The following is a 24,745-nucleotide window of genomic DNA, read 5'->3' on the forward strand; positions in this document are numbered from 1 at the left end:
AAGGGAATGCAATAGCATCAGCAGCAATCTTTAGAAAAGTTGGGGGTAAACTGTCAGTTGCATTAGAGCATGGTTTAAGCTGGCTGAGAAGTATTTTAACAGTTGTGGTAGAAAGGGTCTATATTACAATTGCGAAGAGGCATTGCGTCGAATGACTTCAGCGACACAAAGATCGAAGTTTGTAAACAGCGAATGCTCAGGCCAACGATTTTTCCCAGGGAAAAAAATCACTTGGCCTGAGTCATAGCATTGCCCTTTACCCAACTGTAGTGTGAGCTTGGAGTTGGTATATTTAGTTAGGGTGTGTGTGTTGCACAGCCCCCCCACACACATTGGGAGGTGTGGGGGGAAGCCCCCCCCCACTTAGTTATGTTTTAAATTGTGTGTGTGTGTGTTTGTGTGTGTGTGTGTGTGTGTGTGTGTGTGTGTGTGTGTGTGTGTGTTTTTGGTACTAGCGATTTCTTTCCCAGGGAAATAATCGCTGGTTTGACCATTCGTGGTTTAGTGCATTTGGTCATTATGTGTCACTGAAAAAGTGTTTCATGTAACACCTCTTCGTGATTTTAATATAGACCCGGTAGAAATGGGGTTGATACTGAAATTAGGGATAGAATGAGGGTTGTGTTCAGGAGTGGATGAGGTAATAGAGATGGGGATGGTGGGGGGGGTTATGTAGACACAGTGTCTTTTATACTGTCTTTGTCATGAGGAAAGCTAGCAGTAATGTTGGCTATAGATAGTTTATAAAGAAAGGGGTTTGTCAGGGTGTAGACAAGGATTATTTTTTGTGCCACTGCTCAGGAGACACGAGATGGAATTCAAGAAATTTGGGGGGGTTTGCTTATGGTTAGACTGCAGTTTTGTGTAGTAAGCTTTTCTGTCTTTATGCACTGGCTTTTTTTACCTGATTATGAAGCTGTTTAAAGTTTAACAGGGTATCCAGGTTATTGTTAGTTTGATGCAGTTTCCATGTTTTATCTCTAAGGTACATCAGAGTTTTAGTGGGTTTGGTCAGCCATGGAGCACAGTTAGTTTTGATCCTTTTTTTTGCGGAGTGGTGCAATGTTATTTAGTGTGTCCAGGAATGTAGTACTGAAATAATTAACAGCATTGCCTAGTGGGAGTGTATTTAATATGTGCCAGTTAATATTTTTCAGGAAATAGGTAAAGATTTGAAGGTTGAAGGCAGTAAGATTCCTCATCTGTCTGGTACTGTGTTGATTTTGGAGGGCTAAGGTGGAGCAGCGGATCAAGGTGGGGAGGTGGTTACTCAGTGTGTTTAGAAGAGTGCCTGTTTCACATATATTATTGGGGTGGGAGACGAGAATCCAGTCTAGGGTGGGTCTTGTGGTGTTATCCTTATTTGGTCTGGTTGGGTGTTTATGAGCGGAGAAAAGTTAAATAGGTTAACATTAGAGGTATGGGAGCAGGAGTTCAAGGTTAGCCAGTTGCTATTTCATCACCTAGGATAACAGTTTCATTTTTGATGTTAGTAGAGATCCAGGCAAGAATTTCTTCAAGTAGAAGGACAGTAGAGAGCTATGATACAAAGATGCTTCTAGTTGTTGCTCTTTAGGACAGCAATGACAATTTCGGAATTTGCGAATTGTGAAATGGGATTTGTGTAAAGTACTATGTTGAGTGAGTCAAGAAAGATAAGTGCTACTCTGCCTCCTTTCTTGCTGGACCTGTCGGATCTTATAGTCCATGCCAGGGGGGAGAAATTCAGAGTCTCTGATGTAGAGTTTTAACCAGGTCTCAGTGACAGCAATGATGTCTGGTTGAAAATGAGCAATCCATGGCTGTAAATTAGAGATTTTGTTGCGAATACTTTGAAGAGGGCCAAAGAGGCGCTCAGCTTGACATGTATGGGCAGACTATTCCAGCGTATGGGGGGAGTCTCTGGGTCAGGAACCTATCCCTCCAGCATGTTTTGTTCTTTGTGATGACCAGGTTTAGACCCCTGGAGCGTATGGCTCTGAGGGATTGGGATTTCCTTAAGTGGAGCATGTCCAACAGCTCTGGATTTGACATGGCCTTGTATGTTAAGCAGAGATCACCTCTGAGTAGGCGATATGTGACAGAGTATAGCTGGAGTTTTTTAGATGGTCAGCATAGGGCATCTGCTTTAGGCCTGTGATTCTTTTAGTGAGGTATTTCTGTGGCCTTTCCAGTTGTTGCAGATGTCTTGTGAGGTGCATACCAAACGGGGCATTGTACTCTATAATGGGTATAATGAGGTATGAGTACAGTGGGACAATGACCTCCTTTTTTCTGGATGAAAAGCCCTTATTGATAAGGTGTGCCACATAGAAGGATTTCCTGACTGTTGTGGGGATGTGGTTATCGAAGGTGAGACCACTCTCCACCTGTGTCCTTAAGTCTCTTATCACACTTTCAGTGCTTAGTGTACTGCTATGTATGTGATAATTCATGGGTAGATGTTTTTTCCCAAAGGGGATAACTATACATTTCTTGGCATTAAGCTTGAGCCCATGGCTCTGGCACCAAGCATCTGTTTCTGTAAGGCCCTTTTGTAGAATATCCACATCATTTGGGGATTCAATAATGTCTCCCAGTTTGTAGTCATCTGCGAACTTTGTTAGCCAGAGTCCCTTAGTGCTGGCCTGTACTTCAGAGAAGTAGATGCAAAACAAGAGCGGTCCCAGGGCTGAACCCTGAGGTACTCCACGTGTCACTTGTCTGGAGCTAGATTTTCAGTCGGCTATTTTTACAGAGTGGGTTCTGTCAGTAAGCCAGTTGGCAACCCATCGAGTGACGTAGGGATTAATGCCCAGCTTAGTAAATGTATCTATGATTCCAGAGTGGGGGATGGTATTGTATGCCTTGGCGAGGTCTAGATAGGCTGTGTGGACCGCCTTAACCTTGTCCACGGCTCTGGAGACGGATTCGAAGAAGTCAGTCACGTTGAGGAGACGAGATCAGCCCTTTACGAAACCAAACTAGGTGGGGTCCAGTGTTTGAAGGTTGCCAATGTCTTTGTTTATAAGTTCCATGGCTTTGCAGAGCAGGCTCATCAGACTGATGGGACGATAGTTCCCAGGATCCAAGGTGGATCCCCACCTTGTGGAGTGGGATAACTGTAGCTGTGTGCCACTCATTGAGCATGTAGCCTGAGTTGAGGCTATGATTAAACATGACACTTAGGTGAGGTGCCAGTTCATTTTGTAGCTCATGTAGTACACAGCCCGGGATGTTGTCTGGTCCCACGGATGCTGTATTCTTAGCTTTGGAGAGTGCATTTCTTTACCTGTGTTGCCGTGATTACCGGAATTTGGCAATCTTTTGGTATTAAGATGGGCCCTTTAAGGGGTGAGAGGGGGGTGAAGTTGGCACTGAATCGATCTTCCAGGATATTGGCAATATTCTTGGGATCCGTATATTTAACACTTGTGGATGGATGACAGGTTATAAGACCTCTTGCAATTTCAGCCATCAAGTTACCTGAGATTCGTGCTGCATTTGAAATTGCATGAATCCTGAAGTTTATTTTTGAATGCTGCCTGGTCATAGCTGGTTCTCAACAGCCATTATATTTAGTTTTCTTATCATGTACATTTTTTTTTATTTATTCAATGTGTTTCTGCATCAAATAATAGTCATACTTGCATTCACATATTTTTGTTGTATTACTCTTATACTGCATTGAACTTTGTAAATAATGCTTAGGTTTAAGCACTCAAAGTTAAATGAAGACTAAAAACAAACTGACAAGACAAAATTAAGACTGAGACGGGAAGAAGAGGGCAGCAATGGAAAGACTAGTCTAATACTAGAGAAATAAAATCTTGTGACAGCCATACCGCTCAACTTCTTACAGTAAGAAGTCTGGACAAAGCTATAAAGAATGGGGGGACAAAGGCTCAAAACTAGGGAAGATTTTTAAATATTGCTCTTACAAACTTAGAAAGTTGATACAATAACAGGTTTTGCATTAGAATTAATTTTATAAAGGATATGTAGTTTAAAATTCACATTTTTGTCATTATTTTTGACTTGTCACCAATGATTTGCCAATAATTTGCCAGAAAAACCCAATTTTTGGAGAAACAAACCAAAATATGAAGCAAAAATATGGACATTCTGGGAAAATCTTGACAGTTGAAAAGTATGGTGACATCACTGGGGGTGTGGCATGGGTAAAAACTTCACACATAAACTAGAAGAATCAAGTTAAGTTTTATCAAATCTAGTTAAGATGAGTTGGGATCTCCTCAAAATTCCTATATAGTCAAGGAATAAAATTAAACAAAAGATGAACCAACAGAAATAAGAAATTATAAGGCAATGCAAATATGGGAGCTGTAATGAAAGATAAAAAGCTCAATTACCTTTTCAGTGGTGTTGTCAGTAGCTCAACTACATAAGGAATGAAAAGGAAGAAATACTGGAATCTAAACAGTGGCTGACAGACTGGTGTAGAACATACCTCTCTCAGCCAGGGTTGCCAGATTTCATATCGGCCAGGTAGGGATGTCAAAAAAAAAAAAAAAGTGAATAGCAAAAAACAGGGCCAATCAAAAATCGCTAAACACGGAGCTACTTCTGTTTAATGCGGAACAGAAGAAGTGGTATACGGGCCAATAAAAAAAACAAACAAACAAAGCAGAGACTCGCCGGGATTTTTTACAGAATGTCCAGATTTTGGCCTCAGATATTTGGTCCTTTTTTTTTTCCCCCATAAAATTCTGTTTTAATTGCAAATTAGTGGTAACTCATTAGAGAGTAAAATCTGAAAATTTAGGAGTACAGATGCTTACTCCTAGCCCTCACATGAAAGGGACAATCAGCGATTAGATGCTCACTCATTTACAGAACCACACCCACTACTGAATAAGAGTTCCTAGTGGAGCAGCTGGATGCTTTGTTCCTGTACAAGCACAATATAACACAAACTGATGTAATGCAAACTATACTAAAATTTAACAAAAGAAAAATACGTCAGTGAACAATGCGGCCCACCTTGATGACATCAGCATTTGGGTCATTGAGATGCAGCAGTAAACTAATCATAGCATTATGAATCTGGTCCTGGAAAATCTCTTTGGATTCACCATGCCCAAACCTCGAAAGATTTCCAAACAAGGTGAAGGCAGAAGTTCGAATTCGTTCCTTTTCCTGCACAAAACACAAAATATAGCAATGTTACTTTGCAGTAATGATAGCACTCTGAAAACAACAAGAAGGAACAGACAGAAACATTAAGTCATTCATTTACTTTCCAAAACGTGCTTTACTCCATACTAGGCCATATATAAACTTGAAGCATACATAGAAAAGCAAATGGGTGTGTGGCAAAGAGCCACTTCTGTATTGGACACCATTCCACTACAAGCCACATGCATGCACACACACACGCACACAAAGGGGGCGGAGACACTCTCAGCATACTGGCTTCTTCAATGTAGTATGTCCTAATATACATTACTTCTACGTCAGTAGATGCATGTTGACAAATGTGAGCATCTAGTTAAGTAGACAACTGGCTATAGGTACCATGGTATTTAAACTGTGAAATGTCTGGTAGTGAACTCAGAAAGTGGAACTGCACCTGCTTATAATGCCAATGAGTCAAATCTGTGAAGATAAATGGCTTTATAAAGGCAAATGAGAAAATCATTCCTCTGCTTTTTTCCCCTTCTCTGAGGTATAAGTGGGTACTCAGAAATGCATGACAACCATTTTGAAAGGTAAACATTAAAGTCATTAATACACCACAGGCCCATGTTCAATAGTCATGGCAAGCCATCTGCAACAGTCTGGACATAAGCAGCAAGCAAACAAAGACAAATAAAAGTGACAGGAATGATAAAGCATGAACACAACAGAGAGATGACAGGAGAGGTCACATACAAATTTTAATAATTTTTAAACAAATAAGCCACTACACTGGAGTATTCAGCACAAAGATAAACACATACTGGACACAAGGACAAGTATAAATTTTAAACATCACTACTGCAAATGGCAGCTGTCAAGCTCTTAGTGTCTACATTTGTATTCTGTTACTATGAAAGCATTAACATAAAAAAAATGCTGGCACTTCCAAGAAAACATAACTTACATTTTCAAAGAATGGACGTATGCGTAATGAAATGTGGATAAGGATATCACGGATGTCCCTCTCTTCCACCTTGAGAAGAATTTTTGACAGACCAGACATGGCTTCTAGTGTTATTAAATCGTTGGGGTCCTCCTTTTCGTCCATCCCAGAAGTCATTGCTGCCAAGAGTTTAGTAGAATACTTCTTCACCTGTTCCAAACACAAAGAATGATGTAAGGTTAATTTTGAATGCTTAACTCCTGGGTCCCCTCAAAACTACAGGCTCTACCACACCAGCAAAAGTGAGAACCCCAAAAAACAGCAGACGTGCAGAAATGGAACTGGTAACCAAATAAATCTGCATTACCAGAACATATCACAAAAAGTCAAAAAGCTAGTCCACTGGTGATGAATATGAATTAATTGAGTAACACTCCACAAATGTTTCCCCACAGTAGTTAAGCACTTTGTCTTATGCAAATCAAAATGAGATCTTCAGAACTAACTTGTACGCGTTTGGCACTTCCTTAAATAAGTTGAGTTTAAAAAATAAAAATTGAATAAATATGCTGTCATTAATGGTGCAAAACACACAAACAACTTCTAACCACCGGGAATCATTTCAGTGGCTCTACTCGACAGAAGCACTAGGAACTAAGGTTGATGGCACCATGCCAGGGTAATCCTATGGGCTAGGCTTGTAAAGGCTCCAGGGCCATTAGCCTAGTACACATCTATGAACCTATGAGCCTATAATCAAAAACAGAACCTATCTAAAAAAAAAAAAAATCTTATTCTTCCAATAAATAAATGAAAAAAATGAACATTTTCCATCCATTACAGCACTTAGCAAAGTGTGTACAATAATCTAGAAACATATGCAAGATTTATTAAATAATGATCAACTGAAACCCATCTTGAATGTTATTGGACATATACAAGTTAGCTATAAAATATGCAATCAGTGTGTACACAAACATTAAATACACCAACCATGCTGGTTAAAGAATAGTTATTAAAATATTAATATAACTACAGATGTGCTTCTCTTCTACATGCTGCAGTATTCATAACATGAGGGAGTCTGCCGGCAGCTGACTTGAATGTCTGGCCAGTATGCAAACGTCTAAAGCTACTACTGTAGGATATGCGTAACTTTGCACACATAACTAGTCTAGCATGGGTCATAAAGTGACATCTGTTATAAAGCGGATGTCGGCACGTAGCAAGCCTCAGAACTGAATGCCCCAGGAAGAACACCAGCCTAAGATAACTAAGGAAACACACAACCAGCATTCAGGCAAGCAAGCATCAGGGGGAAGGTGGGGGGGGGGATACTGCAACATACAGAGGAGGAGGACATCTATGGTTATGATAAGATTTTACACGACTATTCTATGTTCTTTTATTCATATGTTGCAGTATTCATAACATGAGGGAGAATACTAAAACTCATGCAGAAGATTTGGGGGAGGGGCAATAGCACTTTCTACAAACACCTGCAGAACAGCCCTTGCAAAACCAACTCTACACCTGGAAATGCCATCCAACTAGTAGTGCTTTATGAAAGAGTGTACAGGAGACCAGTTAGCTGCTTCTAATATACAGGAAGTTTCCAGACCTTTAAAGAAAGCACCAGAAGAGGGCACAGCTCTAATGGAATGAGTCTTACTGGGGATGCAAGAGTTTTCCCATGAGACACATAGCAAAAGGAAATGGTTTTAGAAATCCAAGTGCAGATGGTCTGCTTGAAAACAGGCCTGTCTAGGGCCCTAGGATGATAAGAAATGAAAAGGCAACAGATTTCCTAATAGGCTTGGTTTTACCTAAATAAAATCTGAGTTGTCTATGCACATCCAAGGTGTGTAAAATCCTCTCCCTAGAGGATTGTGGAGATGGGGAAAAAGATGGGCAGATTAATGAACTGATTAAGTGACAACTCATTCACCACCTTGGTCATAAAGGAGGGATTGGTGCTTAAGGAGACCCTATCCTGGCTGATGTGATGGCCACAAGAACAGTTTTCCAGTGCAATGCTGAAGAGGAGAACTTGATGGTTCAAAACGGGCCAAGGTAAGTTTCTTGAGAATGAACTCAAGGAAAAGGAATTGGTTTCCTTGGAGATGTGATATGAAGGACTCCTTTCAAGTCAAGGGAGGAATCATAGGCAGAGATTGCTGAAAGATGAGCTTTTACTGAAGAGTATGACAATCCACTCTTCAATAATTCACACAGGTAAGAGAGAACCACTGGGACATCCACCAGCAGTGGTTGTAGGTCCTTAGAAAGACACCAGATGGAAAACTTTTTCATTTGGAAATATAGGATTTCCTAGTATTGGGTTTTCTGGCCTCCTGCAGAACTTGCAGCACATCGTCAGAGAAAAGATGTCTGAAAGGAATCAAAACCCTATCACCTACAGGGTCAGTTGTTGGACTGACATCTGTGGATGTATTAGAGATCCCTTGTCCTGTGTGAGTAGGTCCACTCTGTGATGACTGCTCTTGGCTTAATGCAGGAGGAGAAGGAATCAGTGCTGTCTTGGCCAAAAGGGAGTCACCAACAAGATTTTTGGTTGCTTCTGTTGGATCTTCAACAGGACTTTTTGGAGAAGTGGGCAAGGAGGGGATACATAGAAAAACATGCCCTTCCAAGAGAAAGGTAGGGTTGTCTGCCTTCCATATCAGAGGACTGGGAACTCTGCACAAAACTTTGGAAGTTGTCTGTTCATAAGGGAGGCAAACATCTACCTGAGGTGTACCCCACTGGTGGATAATTTTCAGAAACACAGCCCTGTGCAACATCCATTTGTGGGATTGAGTCATGGACCTCCTCAACGTACCTGCCACAACATTTTGAGTGGAAGGAATCTAGACTTCTTGGAGAGTAATTTGACTCTGAGAAGCTAACTCCCAAGCATGAAGAGCCAGTCTGCACAGGAGATAAGACATGGTCCTTTCCTACTTGTTGACATACCAAAGGACTGTGTTGTTGTCTGTGAACCACTTTAGGGTGCCTGGAAGAAGAGGACGTTTGAAAATGTGCAGAGTGAAAATAAGAGCTCTTATCTCTTTTATGTGTACGTGTTCCTTCCTTTGGGAGGGAGACCACCCATCTTGAACCTTTCAGAAAGCCAGGGTTGCTCCCCATCCCAAGTCTGAAGCATCAGTTAAAAGCTCCTGAGTGGGATGGGGCAGCTGTAAGGGTAGGACTGGATTTGAGTTAACCTGCTAAATCCACCAGTTCATTTCCTTTTTCAAGCAAGGAAGAAGGGGAATAAACTCCAGTGTGTGAGCATGTTACATCCATACTGACCTGAGGTAGCACTGGAATTTCCTCATACGCAGCTTGGTTAGAGGTGGCATGGGGATGGTAGATGCCATAATGCCCAGAAGGTGGACTCACTCCTTGTCAGAGAGGGACTGAAGAGTGATGAGAGCCTGGAAGTAGGCAGTGAGACAGAGAGCCTTCTGAAGAGGTAAGGAAGCTAAAATCCTGTCTGTCTGTATTCTGCAGCCTAGAAAAACATGGTCAGGTGAAGCAACCAGGATAGATTTTTGATAGTTGATGGTGAAACCTAGACCCTCCAGCAAAACACCATGAAGAACAGATTCTCTTGAAGAGTGTCTGGAAAGTGAGCCTGGAGACAAAGATCGTCCAGGTATGGCAAAATCTGAATACTCCTTTGTCTGCCAAAGACTGATGGGAACTAAGCATTTTGTGAAGACCCTTGGAGCTGTAGACAGTCCAAAAGGCAAGGCAGAGAATTGAAAATGTGAGGAAGCAATAGAAGAGCAAAGATATTTCCTGAACAGAGGACGAATAGAGATGTGGAGGTAAGCATCCTTGATGTCCAGAGAGACTATTTAGATCTAAGGAAGGAGAAGGGGAAGTAGACTGTTCATTGACAGCATGTGAAAGGTGGGAACCTTCAAGAAGTTGTTTAGGTGGGACAATTCTAGGATGGGTCTCCAAGGGCCATATTTCCTGGGAACCAGGAACATCCTGGAGTAAAAACCTTACCCCATTTACGAACGTGGAACCTCCTGAATGGTACCCTGAGAAAGAAGGCTGAGAATGAATAACCCAGCTGTTCTTTTGGGGGTTGTGGAATACTCCTGAAGGAAGGTGGAGTCTTCCACACCATGAAGTATCCTTGCAGGACAATTGAGAGGACCCAAGAGTCCTGGGTGATCTGTTTCCAAGCAGGAAGAGACAGAAAAAGAAGTCAGGAAAGCGAGGTCTGGCTCCAAAGAGATTGGTAGTCACAGACTACCTGTATTGCTCAGAAAGGGCTGTTCCTGAGCAACAGGGGTAAATGATGAGGACTTGACAGGGTATTGCTTCCTAGTATCCCTTTTACCCTTGGAAGAATGAGTTCTGGAAGGTTTCCTTACAAAGGGTGCTTTAGAGGGATGGTTCCTCTGAAATCTGGGAACTTGAGACACAAAAATATGTTTTGGATCTTGTAGTTCTTTGCCCTTTTCTTGTAAGGACTTAAGTTCTGCAACAGAAGCATCAAACAAGGCCTTGTTGTCAAGAGGTGCATCAATAATTTTAGCCTTTGTGTCATCTGGCAAGGGCTGTAGTCTTTGCCAAGAGTACCTCTTGAGGACAGACCCTGAAGCAGCAGCTCTGGCATACGTCTCCACTGCATCGCAGCTGCACTTAATTGAATGGCATGTGACTTGAGCAGAACAGCTCAGAATGGAGGATAACTGAGCCTTTGTGTAGGAGAGTCTGGAAGCTCTGAAATTAACTTACTGGCATCAGAGAGAAGGGCTAAAGAATATTTTGCTATATGGGTCTGGTATTTTGTGGCTCTAAATGCCAAAGTTGCTGATGTACAGACTTTCTTCCCCAACCTCGCCAAAACTTTACTCTCCTTGTCTGAGGGGAGAAGGGAAGTGGAAGGCAACATCTTAGAAGCCTTATCAGCAGACACAGAAATTGTTGCTGGGTCTGCAGAAGGGCAATTAAACAGGAATTGGGACTCTTCTGGAACCTTCTAAAACCTGTCTGGCCTTTTAGAGGAAGTAGGTTGGGAGTCGGGGCACTTAAGAGGCTGCTGAAAAGGCATCTAGAAATGCTGGCCGCACAGGGGGATCTACAGATGACACCCGACCGACAGCAAACCCATTTAAAGAATTCTCTCATTTTAACAATGGTTTCCCCAAAGGTAATATCCTCCCCTGAAGAATCTGTGCCATTTGATTCTTCTTCAGGGGAAGCATATCCTAAGGGAGATGAAATCTGGGGTACTTGTGTATTATCGCAACCAGATTTTCACGGTTGCGCTTGCTGGCCAAAAATTGAATTGTGTGAGTAAACATAAGGTTGAATTTGATATTTTCTGTGGGTACAACCTAGTTTGTCCCAAATCCGTAAGCTAAATTAATGCAGAAATGTGAATCCTGCTTTGCGTACTTCAAAACTGGTTACACTGCTATCATACTGCAGGAAATGAAACGAGGACACCTGGAACTGTTTGGTTGAACTGCTGCCGTACTGCAAGGAGGAGTATTCCAAAGCTGACAACACATTTTATAGAGAATAAGACATCGAGAGCAGCACATTTTTTGAGTAAATTATTGGCTTTATTTTACAAACATTTGAAAATAATTTAATTTAAACAGAATAACAAAGAGATAAAGTACTTGTACAATGGAGGCTAAACTTAATATTATATGTAGTGTTAGGTGGTACTACCATAAACATGTATGGAGTATTTGACAGTACCGGGTTATTTTTTTATTTTCAGATGGATAGTAATTAACTCTTGGAATGTTTTCTGGTTGTTTTAGGGCAGCATACTTGTGGATGTTTTCTGGATGTTTTGGACAGCATACTTGTGGATGTTTTCTGGATGTTTTGGGGAGCATATTTGTGGATGTTTTCTAGATGTTTTAGGGGAGCATACTTGTGGATGTTTTCTGTATGTTTTGGGCAGCATACATGTGGATGTTTTCTGGATGTTTTAGGGCAGCATACTTGTGGATGTTTTCTGGATGTTTTGGGCAGCATATTTGTGGATGTTTTCCGGATGTTTTAGGACAGTATACTTGTGGATTGTTCAGTGGCTGGTTTACACTTTTTGTGTGTGTGTGTGTGTGTGTGTGTGTGTGTGTGTGTGTGTGTGTGTGTGTGTGTGTGTGTGTGTGTGTGTGTGCGGGGACTGTCTGCAATTGCTGTCAGCACTGCATCAAAGCAGTCTTTCTTCTGTGCAAGTAGTGTTTCTCGCCAGATATATTCAACTAGGTAGGAGTCCAAATAGTGTCTTGCAATACTTCTCTGTTTTTTTGTTCCTCCACTTAACAAATCCTCACATTCTCTCTACATGCTGTGTGTGCACTTCTGTGTCTGGATCTATGAAGTTATACTTATGGTTTACATTCTCATGAGTAAAACCAACTTCTTCTAGTTGTTGTGTTTGATATGCCTGCCATGAATCATGAGTAAAACCAACTTCTTCTAGTTGTTGTGTTTGATATGCCTGCCATGAATCTGAATAAATAGTAGTGCCCTCTTTTATGTATTCTTTGACTTTGCTAAATAATGTTGCGGCTGCTCTATCGGCAACTTTTACAAGAAATGTCTCTCTTGCCTCCCTACATATCCCTCCAAATACCTATTGTTGAGGGAGAATATGGCCAGCATTACTCTTACAATGAGTAAATAAAGTTTTGTCTATTTCCACAATACACCCTGGCCCTCCGATTTGTTTCTTGTTCACAGGTTCACAGGCTAGTACTAGGCTATCGGCCCTAGGGCCTATACAAGCCTAGCCATAACAATTCCATGGCTATTGCTTCCCACAGTATTTACTTCTCTGGACCCCTATCTAGCAGGGTGACTGAAGTGATCCCCGGGGTGAATTTCCTATCTCCCATCCAATCATCAAAGTTCCTTTTGAAGAGGACCAAAGAGGCACACTGCTTGACATGTATGGGTAGTCTATTCCAGAGTCTGGGGAGTCTTTGGGTCAGGAACCTATCCCACCAGCATGTTTTGTTCATTGTGATGACAAGGTTTAGATCCCTGCAGCGCGTCTCTCTGAGGAATTGGGCTTTCTTTAAGTGTAGCATGTCCAATAGCTCTGGGTTTGACATGGCCTTGTATGTTAAACAGAGATTGCCTTTTCTAAGACACAGACGTCATGTAAATAGTTACTCCAGTCTGACAGTCTTGTTAGCCATGTCCAGTTCTTCCTGACAGAAACTTATCAATGTCATCTGCTTAGACCAACAATAAATGAAATGGACAGCGGTGGTAAAATTAATTCTACTGCCTTCAAAGAAATTGCCAACTCGAACTCCTATGTGTTGGTAACATTTCTCTGTATTGCATTTCCAAATGATCTGCTTCCTGTAGTACAATCTCATTGAATGTCCGGAACAGCATTTTTTAGTTGGTGATATAATCTCATACTGCTGGAAAAGTGCTAGTGACTCCTTTTCTGTCCTTGGCAAATCCCACTAACACATTGTGTATATAAAGCTTATTTTTGGGGGGTCAGTTCACTACCGCTTATTATCTACACAGATCATCTTTCCAAATGTCAGGTTTAACTTTGAAAACATTTACCAGCTCGAGATAAGGAACATGCCTTACACATAACTGGTGTAGAAAATGTATTATGAGTGACATGATGTCAGGAAACAGCATAGCTTCAAACAAAGTTATTTTTTAAATTGTACACTGCTCTTCCTACAAAACAATGTTTTCTCATAAAGTTAACATTGCCAGAGTGATTCTGCATACATTTCTGGTTACATTCACACACCGGGAAGCAAGCGGCATTACAACAAAAATCTGGTTGCGATAATATGCAAGTACCAAATCTGGGCAGAGTATGCCAAAGATTCATCTCTAGATGAGTCATCTTCATCAGATGAATCCTCAAAACTCTAATTCTCTTTTGTGGAGAAACTGGAGAAAAGGGGGGAGAAGGAAGAGAGATCCCAGTAGATTGTCTCAGGGCCATAAAGGCATTAAAGAGCCCTTCAAAGAAGGCTTACCAATCTGCAGGCTGTTCTTGGGTAACAGGAGAAGCATGCTTAGTTTTTTTAGAGTTTTCTTGTGTGGGACATCCATGCCGTAGAAGGATGAGGGACCCAGCATAGGCCTGCACTCTATAATATTGCTCGGGGCATTTTCGTGAACAATGATTTGAGGAATGCAATGTGGGCCTTCAGTAACAATGAGCCTGGGTCCCCCCTACATCGTAGCAGATACCCCTGAGGATGTGCTAGTAGGATCCTTCATGGCCACCACACCAGAATCCGAAGAATTGCTTATTAACTCCGAAATGGTCTCTGGGCCAACACCAGACTCAGGAGAGACATCCAGAAATGGAGGAGCAGAAGGTAACTAAGGCTTAGACCTCTTGGCCTTCTTAATAACCAGTTCACCTTTCATGTCGTGTGCCAAGTGTTTTTCAGCTTGAATGGGGAATTTGTAGATAAGTGGTCGTTGTGGAACAATATTTCAATTGAGACATTCCTTTAAATACCCATTTTCAATTCACAAACTAAGTACTTTAATTAATTTATTTTCCAAGAATCATTGTCTAATGATAAAAATCTTTTGTAATTATGGTTAGGGGTTGTTTCATATGTTTGCTCCTTTAAGGACTTCATATTTACAAACTTTTTTAAAGGTTACTTAAGGAAAAAAACTAATACATACGCATTAAATCTGAAGAAGTCCTTTTAATTTGCATAGGATGAAAGTGCTTAACTACTGTGGAAAATTTTTTTGTGAAGTTTTATTCAATACATTCAGATCTACCACCAGTAGATTAACTTTTTGTCTTCCTGTGGTATGTTCCGCTACTGCAGATTTATTTGGTTATATAACAAAATCTCAAATATTCCTTACCTATACAGTTATCTGATTGAAATATCTAACAAACATTTATCTCTGCTTTTAAAATCAAGTTATTTTGCAATACGGTGGGCAACATATTTACTCTATCAACTGATCTGAAGGAAGGTCCTGTCTGCAGTGGGTCGCTGTTGGGACTTTGTCTTCTGAAAAGCCAGTTATAGCATAAAATCCTTCCATTTTCTAGCTCTAGCACATGGTAGCATATACACTTTCCGAATGCCAGAGTGGCCATCTAAAGACAAGAGGATAGTGAAACAGTAATAGGCATCACTGCAGAGGGCATTAGCGCAGAATGATTGACATGCTGACATCTACTAAATCTGACTTCAAAGACATTCTGCAATGTATTAGTACCAGAAAGAATTCCAAATAGTACACCCCAAATCTCTCAGGCAGCAGCAGCCAGAAGGAAGTGTAAAGGCCAAAGGGAGACAAGGCCAAGCCCCTGCATGGAGAGGATTTTTTTTTTTTTGATTCTCGATTTAGAGTTTAGGGGGCTCTAGACCAGGGAGCTACACCAGGCACCACAGCACTTAGCTATGGCTCTGCCGTAAATAAACTATCAATTAGTTGTGATAACTTTCGACCAGCTCAAAAATCTAGGTAGCATCATTACAGTACAAATGAAAGACATATTAAGGAACAGCATTCATCAAGTGACTGTTAAACACATTGTGGACTCCATTAAAGAATGCAAGGACACTGCTGTAAATAAGTTCCTAGAGCTCCCTTCAACAGCTAATACTACATTTTTACAAACCACCTTAAATAAGATCTGTAGACCTATCTACGTAACTTATCCAACAACACTGTAGTGCATTCCAATTAAAAAACAAAAAAAAACTCACCAGGCTGAACAAGGAGAAAACTACAGTCAGCTGACTGTAGAGTGCCAGGATCTGCCACATAACGCATGCACTCAAGTCACTCCACAAAAAGTACAAATATGACTCTGTCACAGTCCATGTTGGAGTGAATGATTTGAGACGTACCACTCTGGACTACATGAAGAGAGACATGAAAGAGCTCTCGGATCATGTGGCCCAGGCAGGTATGACCCTAGCCCTGAGTAGCATCCTGCCTTCACCCAGAATGATACCAGAGTATACGGACAAAATGATTCACTTCAACAAATGGCTAAGCTTCTGGTGTCATTCAAAGGGGATCCAGTATCCGTCTACCTGGGACGACATGATCGACAAACCACGATGCTTTACCAGAAATGGTCTGCACCTGTTACCCCTGGGATTCAGGTTACTGGCCAACGCTCTTGCCACCCCTATAGTGCCTTTTTTAGGCAAGGTTCAAAGGACAAAACCACCATCATAAAAGATACAATAATGCAAAATCTGAAGGTAATGCTACTCAATGCTAGAAGTCTAAATCTCAAAATGCATTCTCTCGAGGCACTCCTAAAAATGGAGAACATCGATATCTGTGCAGTAACTGAGACCTGGTTCAAGGCTCCAGACAGCACCCCTGCAATACCAGGCTGCAACTCTTACCACACTTTTCGGCAACTAAACCAAGACCAAAACATTAAAGGTGGAGGAGTGTCCATATTCACCAAGGATATTCACACCTCCAGGCTAGCTGCCCAACACAATGCATCTGAAATTCTCCAGGTGCAACTAATACTAGTTAAGACTGCAATCCAAATTGTAGCTTGCTACAGATCCCCCACCATGACCCGAGATTCTCACTACACCTTTCTAAACATACTGGAAAATATTAAGATACAACCAAACACCCTAATACTGGGTGATTTTAACTACCCTGCCATTAACTGGAAAAACTACTCGGGTACCAACACCTTTTCCCAACGGTTCTTGGAATTCATAAATTCCAATGCCCTGGATCAACTAATCCATTGTCCCACCAGGGGCTGCAATATCCTAGACCTGGTCATTACCAACATGGGAGATAGATGCTCCACACCAGTGGTGACCCCCCTCATTGGTCAGATCTGACCATAAGCAAATCACACATCCCACCCCCACCCCACCCCCAGGACTTCCAAAGCCGACTTCATGCTACACAAGTCAGGAGTGAGAAACTGCATGCCACCCATGTAGATGGGAGCTGAAAGTTCTGCTGAATCCTACACTAAGGCACTGTACAAGCACATCCACTGCATGAATGGTGCCATCCCAAATAGAACCAAGACGCCTCCGGAAGCCAATCTGGTGGTCTCCTGCCATAAACAAACTATACAACAGAAGGAAGAAACTGCTGCAGAAAAGAGGAAAATTCCAGGATGCAAAAAACTCCCTTACTAGCCTCAGTAAGAAGCTGAGATCCCTCATAAAATCCTCCAAAGCTAGTTATGAAAATAAAATTGCCAAAGATTCCAAAGACAACCACAAGGCATTCTATACTTATGTCAAGAATCTAAATGGCTATGCTCAGATCTGCCCTGAGCTACAACAGAATGTTATTAAATATACTGATCCCAAGGATATTGCCAATATACTGGCAGTTCGATTTAGTTCAAACTTCACCCCCCCCCTCTCACGCCCTAAAGGGCCCATCTCAATACCAAAATATTGTCAAATTCCAGTAATCACGGCCACATAGGTAGACACCGCACTCTCCAAAGCTAAGAATACAGCATCCATTGGATCAGACGGCATCCTGGGCTGTGTACTACATGAACTACAAAATGAACTGGCACCTCACCTAAGTGTCATGTTTAATCATAGCCTCACCTCAGCGCTACAGTTATCCCACTCCACAAGGGGGAAATCCACCTTGGATCCTGGGAACTACCATCCCATCAGTCTGACAAGCCTGATCTGCAAGGGCATGGAACGCATTATCATGGAACTTATAAACAAAGACATTGGCAATCTTCAAACACTGGACCCCACCCAGTTTGAGTTCGTGAAGGGCCGATCTTGTCTCCTGAACCTGACTGACTTCTTTGAATCAGTCTCCAGAGCTGTGGACGAGGCTAAAGCGGTCCCACACAGCCTACCTGGACCTTGCCAAGACCTTCGACACCATCCCCCAACTCTGGAATCATAGATAAACTTACTAAGCTAGGTATAAATCCCTACGTTGCTCGATGGGTTGCCAACTGGCTTACTGACAGAACCCAGACTGTAAAAGTAGCCGACTCCAAATCCAGCTCTAGACAAGTGACAAGTGGAGTACCTCAGGGTTCAGTCCTGGGATCGCTCTTGTTTTGGCATCTACTTCTCTGAAATACAGGCCAACACTAAGGGACTCTGGCTAACAAAGTTCACAGATGACTGCAAACTGGGAGCCATTACTGAATCCCCAAATGATGTAGATATTCTACAAAAGGGCCTTACAGAAACAGATGCTTGGTGCCAGAGCCATGGGCTCAAGCTTAATGCCAAGAAATGTATAGTTATCCCCTTTGGGAAAAAACATGTACCCATGAATTACCACACAGGTGGCAGTAGACTAAACACTGAAAGTGTGATGAGAGACTTAGGGACACAGGTGGACAGTGGTCTCACCTTCGATAACCACATCGCCACAACAGTCAGGAAATCCTTCTATGTGGCACACCTCATCACTAAGGGCTTTTCATTCAGGAAAAAAGGAGGTCATTGTCCTATTGTACTCATCCCTCATTAGACCCATTATAGAGTACAACGCCCCATTTGGTATGTACCTCACAATTCATCTGCAATAGCTGGAAAGGCTGCAGAAATACCTCGCTAAAAGAATCACAGGCCTAAAGTAGATGCCCAATGCTGACCGTCTAAAAAAACTCCAACTATACTCTGTGGCATATTGTCTACTCAGAGACGATCTCTGCTTAACATACAGTGCCTATGTCAAACCCTGAGCTGTTGAACATGCTCCACTTAAAGAAATCCCAATCCCTCAGAGCCACACGCTCCAGGGATCTAAACCTTGTAATCACAATGAACAAAACATGCTGGAGGGATAGGTTCCTGACCCAGAGACTCCCCATACTCTGGAACAGACTGCCCATACATGTAAAATAGAGCACCTCCTTGGCCCTCTTCAAAAGGAACGTTGACAACTGGATGGGAGATAGGAAATTCACCACAGGGATCACGTCAGTCACCCTGCTAGACAAGGGTCCAGGGAAGTAAATACTGTGGGAAAAAATATCCAGGGAATTGTTATGGCTAGGCTTGTATAGGCCCTAGGGCCAATAGCCTAGTACCAACCTAAGAGACTGAATCAAACAACTATCTTACTTCTTGGCACAAGTTTAAAGTAATTAACTTTCACCAATGCCAACCATTACTTTCTGAATTATTGATCAAACCACTTATTTTTCAGTGGAACAACAAAGAAGCACTCTCCTCCTTATAACATCCTGATCTGGACTAGCAACAGGAGAAACAGCAATCATTAAAATTGGATCTGAGTGCTTGAATAGATTACCTCCTGAAAAATTAATACAAATAAATTAAAAAAAAAAAAAAAAAGAACACACTACAAGAATTTTCGGCCAGCCTCAAAGAACATATCTTCACTAAGCAGGAATATTACATTTGAGGAATAATGATCTGTACATAAAAAGAAAATACAGCCACACTGAATATTATGCTGATTTTGTACAAGGTAAACTATTTTCCTCCTGCATTTATTCACTTCTTCCATGGGTCTGACATATATTATAAAGCATCAGTAAACTGCAGTGCCTTCTAAATGAGAAAACAAAATGTAAACTCTTTATCTGCTCGATAAAAAATAACCAATACCCTAGCAAGCATTAAAACCTGTTCCAATTATGTGTACTGGAATTCAATACCAAAATGTAAATATTACTGCCAAAATGTCTCGTGATATATGATTTTATGGGGCATTTTAAAGATAAAGCAAGTACGGGGTGCATGACTAAGTGTGGGGCGTGCTCACAATGCCCTTCCATTTTTGTGGGCAGTAGCCTTTCCATCAATAAAATATCCATTTCAATCCCAGGAAAATTTAATTGCCATACAAAGGGGATTATTTATGCTGCAGTATGTTACCAGTGCAATAGTTTCTATACTGGTAAATCAAAACGTAAACTTAGGGATTGTATCTCTGAAAAGAACTATGAGATTAGAAAAGCTAAATCTACAAATGCACTCTGCAAGAATATTTACCAATTTACAGACCATCATTTCCTGTTTGCTATCATTGAGAAGGTAGAGGTCAGCCCTACAGAAGGGCCATGGAAACTATTAATTGGAGAGAGAGAGAGAGAGAGCTTTGGTGGCAGATATTTTGGAATGCTTCAGTCCCCTCAGGGCTTAATGATATTATAGCTATACAGTGCTTACTCAACAGGAAGGCATATGAATAATAATATAGTTATATTTATTATGATCCATTTTTATTTTTTAGGGTGAATGCATTAGTAATTGTGCATCATTTTTGCTTATGTTCTGGCTTGTGTTGGTTATGAATAACAGTTATTCTCAGTTTTATATCTTAAACACACTGTTTTAAATACATGTACTTGTCTTGACAACTGTTGCTTTAAATATACACTTGGTTTGCTTATACTAGTGTCATGTGACAAGGAAGCTAAGTGCAAATTTTGAATTGTTCTGGTTTTATATGATGTATGTATGCTTTTAGATGAAAGCACTTATTTGTTTTAACAAACAGTTAATTGTACTTGGTTGTGTATTCTCTGGCAGAGTTTCAAGTAAGTTTTTTAGTCTAATAGTAAGTTACTAGGGAATAGTATAATTCTCTTAGATACAGTCAGGAATACAGCAAAGCTTAATTTAGATTTTTTTCTTTGTGTGAGCCTGTGCTGCAATGTTATTTTAAATATTTCCTGTGATTTTGAACTCTGATGGCATTGTGAATATATACTTAGTATTTTCTTATTCTCTTATTAATAATTATTAAATATATTTAAACCTTTCATTGTGGCTGATCTTTGGTAGAATTATTTACGTTTTGAGAGTACTTGCATATTTAATTTGGTGACACTGTGTAATATCCTTGCTCTTGGTCAAACTATCACTTGTATTAGTATTATTACCACCCAGTAAGATTGGGCACCCTTTGTTAAGGGCCCTAAAGTAGCTGATAAGGAGTGACTGGTGGCAATGGTAACTACCTTATAGTCTGGGCAGAAGGGGGTATAGCTAGTAAACCTGTGTCAGCCTTTCCCAGGTGTGTGTATGTGTGTGTGTCAGCTACCTGGGCAGGAATACGAAGCACTGGTTGAACAGAGAGGGTGCAGGAGGTCTTGGCTTGGTCACTCAGCTGAGATCTCAACTCTATAGTTGTGCCGGTGGTGAGATTTATTGAGGATCTGGAAGAAGAGGGAGAAACCAGACCTGGACTGACTGTGGTCTCTATGTGCTCTTAAGGGAAATTGCACTTGATGCAAGGAGCTGCAGCTGGAAATACTGTGTGTACCTGTTATCCTCCCAGTGAACATTCCCCCATTTTTGCCAGTGGTGGGGATTGAGTCTACTTGATTACTGGTTGGTAGTGGTGGGTCATCACAGTAAGTACTAGACTAACTGCCACTGTGTGCCATTTTAAGCCTAGCCAATTTTCCTTCTGATGCTTGAATTAACCTATTCCATTTGGTTAGGGATTATCCTTGCCCATCCCATAGTCAATAATTATACATATTACCATAGTGATAACACCTGGGATAATACCACAGATAAATTTGAGGGGACCAATGCATGAGATAAAGCATTTAGGAGCTACCTCTGACCATCAGTAGTGCAGACAGCAAGCTTGGGGTAAAATTTATGTTTCTAACCCATAGATCTAACTGAATTCTTACATTTATATCGTCCACTAAGACTACTTCCAGGTATTTTTCTTCATTTGCTGTTGCTACTGCTTACCCCTCTGGTTATGTTTAGCCTTCTAGGGTTTTTACTTCTTAGATGAATATTTTGCATTTTTAGTTAAACACCCATATCTTGGGTGATTTCAACAACTTGCCAGCTCTCTTTCTTTCCTTTCTATCCCTTGTCAGTCCTACTGCATAACTGAAAACTGTCAGGAAACTTTCCATCTAGATCCTTGGTAATGTTACAGTTAAATACAGTGAAACTGTCGTATGCAGTAAAATATTGTTACTTCAACCACCACCACACTTCCATACACATGAGCTTCATTGCTTCATTTACCATAAGACTCGCTCCCATTTCTCAGTTGCTACTACTATAGAACCCAATTACAGTGTTTCTAACTTGTTATCTAGCATACTTTATGGTACAATTCAAATGCAAAGTCATACTCAATACTCTCTCTGGTTCTTATACCACAGTTACAAGGTGATAAAATCTGTTAAAGTTGTTGGTTATGGCCTTCCTGTTAAGGATCAATTTTGGTCTAAGTCTAGGTCTAGGACCCCAATGACATTAATCCATTCCAAAATCCTTTCCTTTTGAAGTGATTCAATCAGTTATCTTAAATTAAGAACAAATAAGTGAGAGTTCAGTACTTTCCAGCCTGTCTTGCTCTCAACTCTTGTAAAGGGAGAACGATATAAAACTACTTACAGTACTTAGGAACCTTTCTTTCACTGCATGATTTGTTAAAAAAGGTTATTAGCATTAAGCTACGACAGTCATCAAACAATTCTATGGAGAATCCAATCAGGGACCATTTCTTTGTACATCATTTTTTTTGGTAATCCCATCACCCTAAAATAAGTCATAACTACATTTCAAGAGTATTGTTTATTGGGAAGTCATACAACTTACAAAAACAATCTGTTACATAACAGATGCCAAGAGTGGATTTAAATTGGTAAGACACAGGTTCATTACCTTGTTTAGTATGCAACAAGACCCATTACCACAGATTGCAAATTTTCACAAGAAGAAAACTATTTGCCAGAGGGATCTGACAAGTACAATAAAAGCAAACATTTTACAGTCTGGTTTGAAGTCTTGCAAGACTCCATGTTAGCGGTTAGTATACACATACACCTAGGCATGAAGCTGCTACTGTGGGCCAGAATAAACATGTGCCAGTAGGGGAGGCAAAACTAAAGCATGTGGCAAGCTAAACGTACTTTCTGTATAACAATCAATCAGAGAAACCCTGTGGCTGCCAAGCCTTGCGCATTAGGTAAGACAAAAATTAACTGTAGCCCTCCTTGAGTTAAGTGAAACAGACAAGCACTAAACTCACTGCATTCCTAAATTACATTAAAAAATGAAATGTCATCTGTATTAAAAAAGCAAAGTTTAGAGGCAGGCAACAGAGGAACTGCATTGCTAACTACTTTGTGGAGTTGCTGGTAAAGGGTACACTGTGATAATGACTGTGTAGAAAGGGACAAGAGGTATCAATAAGAACAAAAGTTAAACTAATACCGCCACACAGATCCCCAAGGGCTATAAAGTCAAGGAAAAAGCTATAAATAAAGGAAGAGCACGTTCCACCTACACACAGGAATCAAAACAGTGTACAACATATGTTCTTGCAAACCGTGACTGCTGCACGCCTTTAAGGAAATAATTATTTCCCTCTTTTTTTCTATATTTCCCCTCCAACAGCTTACAAAACTAACTCTGAATTATTCAGTGTTACAGCAAAGGGGAAGTAGGCATAAAGTCAGCATGAAAATCAATCTCAGTTTTGGGACCAGTATGAAATAAAAGTTTGTTATTTAAAGAGCTGTGTTATTTTGGCTTATGCTTTGAACTGGCACTACTGAATGGTGTAGCTATAAGGTGAAAACGATACCTCACAGGGCAATTACAAGGAAGGACTGAAAAATATTGAGACAGTTTTATTAAAAACCAGGAGTCATTGCTTACATAGACATTTCACAGAAACTGTAATGGGAATACGTACTTAAAAACCAAACTCATAAACCATTAGTTATAAATAATGTCATGCTGAGAGTGGACATGGTTCTGTTTCTGATTCATGAATGAAAAGAAATACATCACATACATAAAAGGAAGGTATACTTAAAGGTTTACAGACACCTCGTTATAATTTTCTGTTACATAAAATTAATTTTTGTAAAACTATTCTGATACAATACATGCGTAAGCAAATACAAAGTTTAAAATTGGTAATACATGACTGAACCTGTTGATTAAGTAATAGGCATTACCAAGCCTGCACACAACTTGGGCAGTTTTATAAAAAGGATAAACAAGTACAGCATCTACAACAATGTAGTCTGACAGCATATCAGGCAGGGAGTACAACAGTCAGCCATGAAGTGGAGCTGTACAGTAAATATTTTTAAATGGCTCTCCATGAGGGACACTCCATGTAACCCCACTTACACTGCAGTGTGCCAACAGCTAAGTGTCCTCTGAGAAAAATGAGGAATGTTCTCTTCTTTATCACAGATCCTGCCTAAATCACTTATGAGAACAGTCCAAACAGAGGTAAGCAGACAGCAGCAGCATACAGAAGCTCACAAGAATTCAGAACAGATGTTCATCCTGTGTAACAGATACTATCAAAATGGGTTCCTGTTGTAAATTTGAGTGAGAAGGGCACAAAGTGCATTCCTTGGAACACTGTTTTTTTTTTTTTTTATTTGCGGTGGGATTATAGAGAATAGACACCAAGTTTAAAACAGCTGTATCTTGCTGAATTGTTTTTCTATGTCTTTTGCTTACCTGCCTGCTAAACATCAGCTATTATATTACTAGCCACAGTCCATTTGTTGTCTATCAGTATGTAGTGGCTACTAACTCAGGTTACAGCTGGCTGGAAGGTGCCATCATCCAGTGGTATGAAGGTCTTCTATGCCTGCAGTTATCTGCAGACCACAAGCTTTTCACAACCAATCACTCCTCCCACCCCATCATCGGCTGTCTGGTCTGGCAA

General features: G+C 40.8%; 1 protein-coding gene across 2 annotated transcripts in view; it reads right to left on the reverse strand.

Annotated features, from left to right (window-relative positions):
* The window catches only part of MROH1 (maestro heat like repeat family member 1), a 2,449,684-nt gene that overhangs the window by 120,420 nt on the left and 2,304,519 nt on the right, over positions 1 to 24,745 (reverse strand). For both annotated transcript variants that reach the window (XM_044067698.1, XM_044067696.1), the window contains 2 exons: positions 6,086 to 6,274; positions 4,984 to 5,139 (listed from right to left, as the gene is read on the reverse strand). In XM_044067698.1, the coding sequence (XP_043923633.1) occupies positions 4,984 to 5,139; positions 6,086 to 6,274 (345 nt within the window). The remainder of the gene's footprint in view (positions 1 to 4,983; positions 5,140 to 6,085; positions 6,275 to 24,745) is intronic.

The sequence above is a fragment of the Protopterus annectens genome, chromosome 3.part1, assembly GCF_019279795.1.
Source record: "Protopterus annectens isolate FY-2018-M chromosome 3.part1, PAN1.0, whole genome shotgun sequence".
In the NCBI taxonomy this organism is placed as follows: Eukaryota; Metazoa; Chordata; order Ceratodontiformes; family Protopteridae; genus Protopterus; species Protopterus annectens.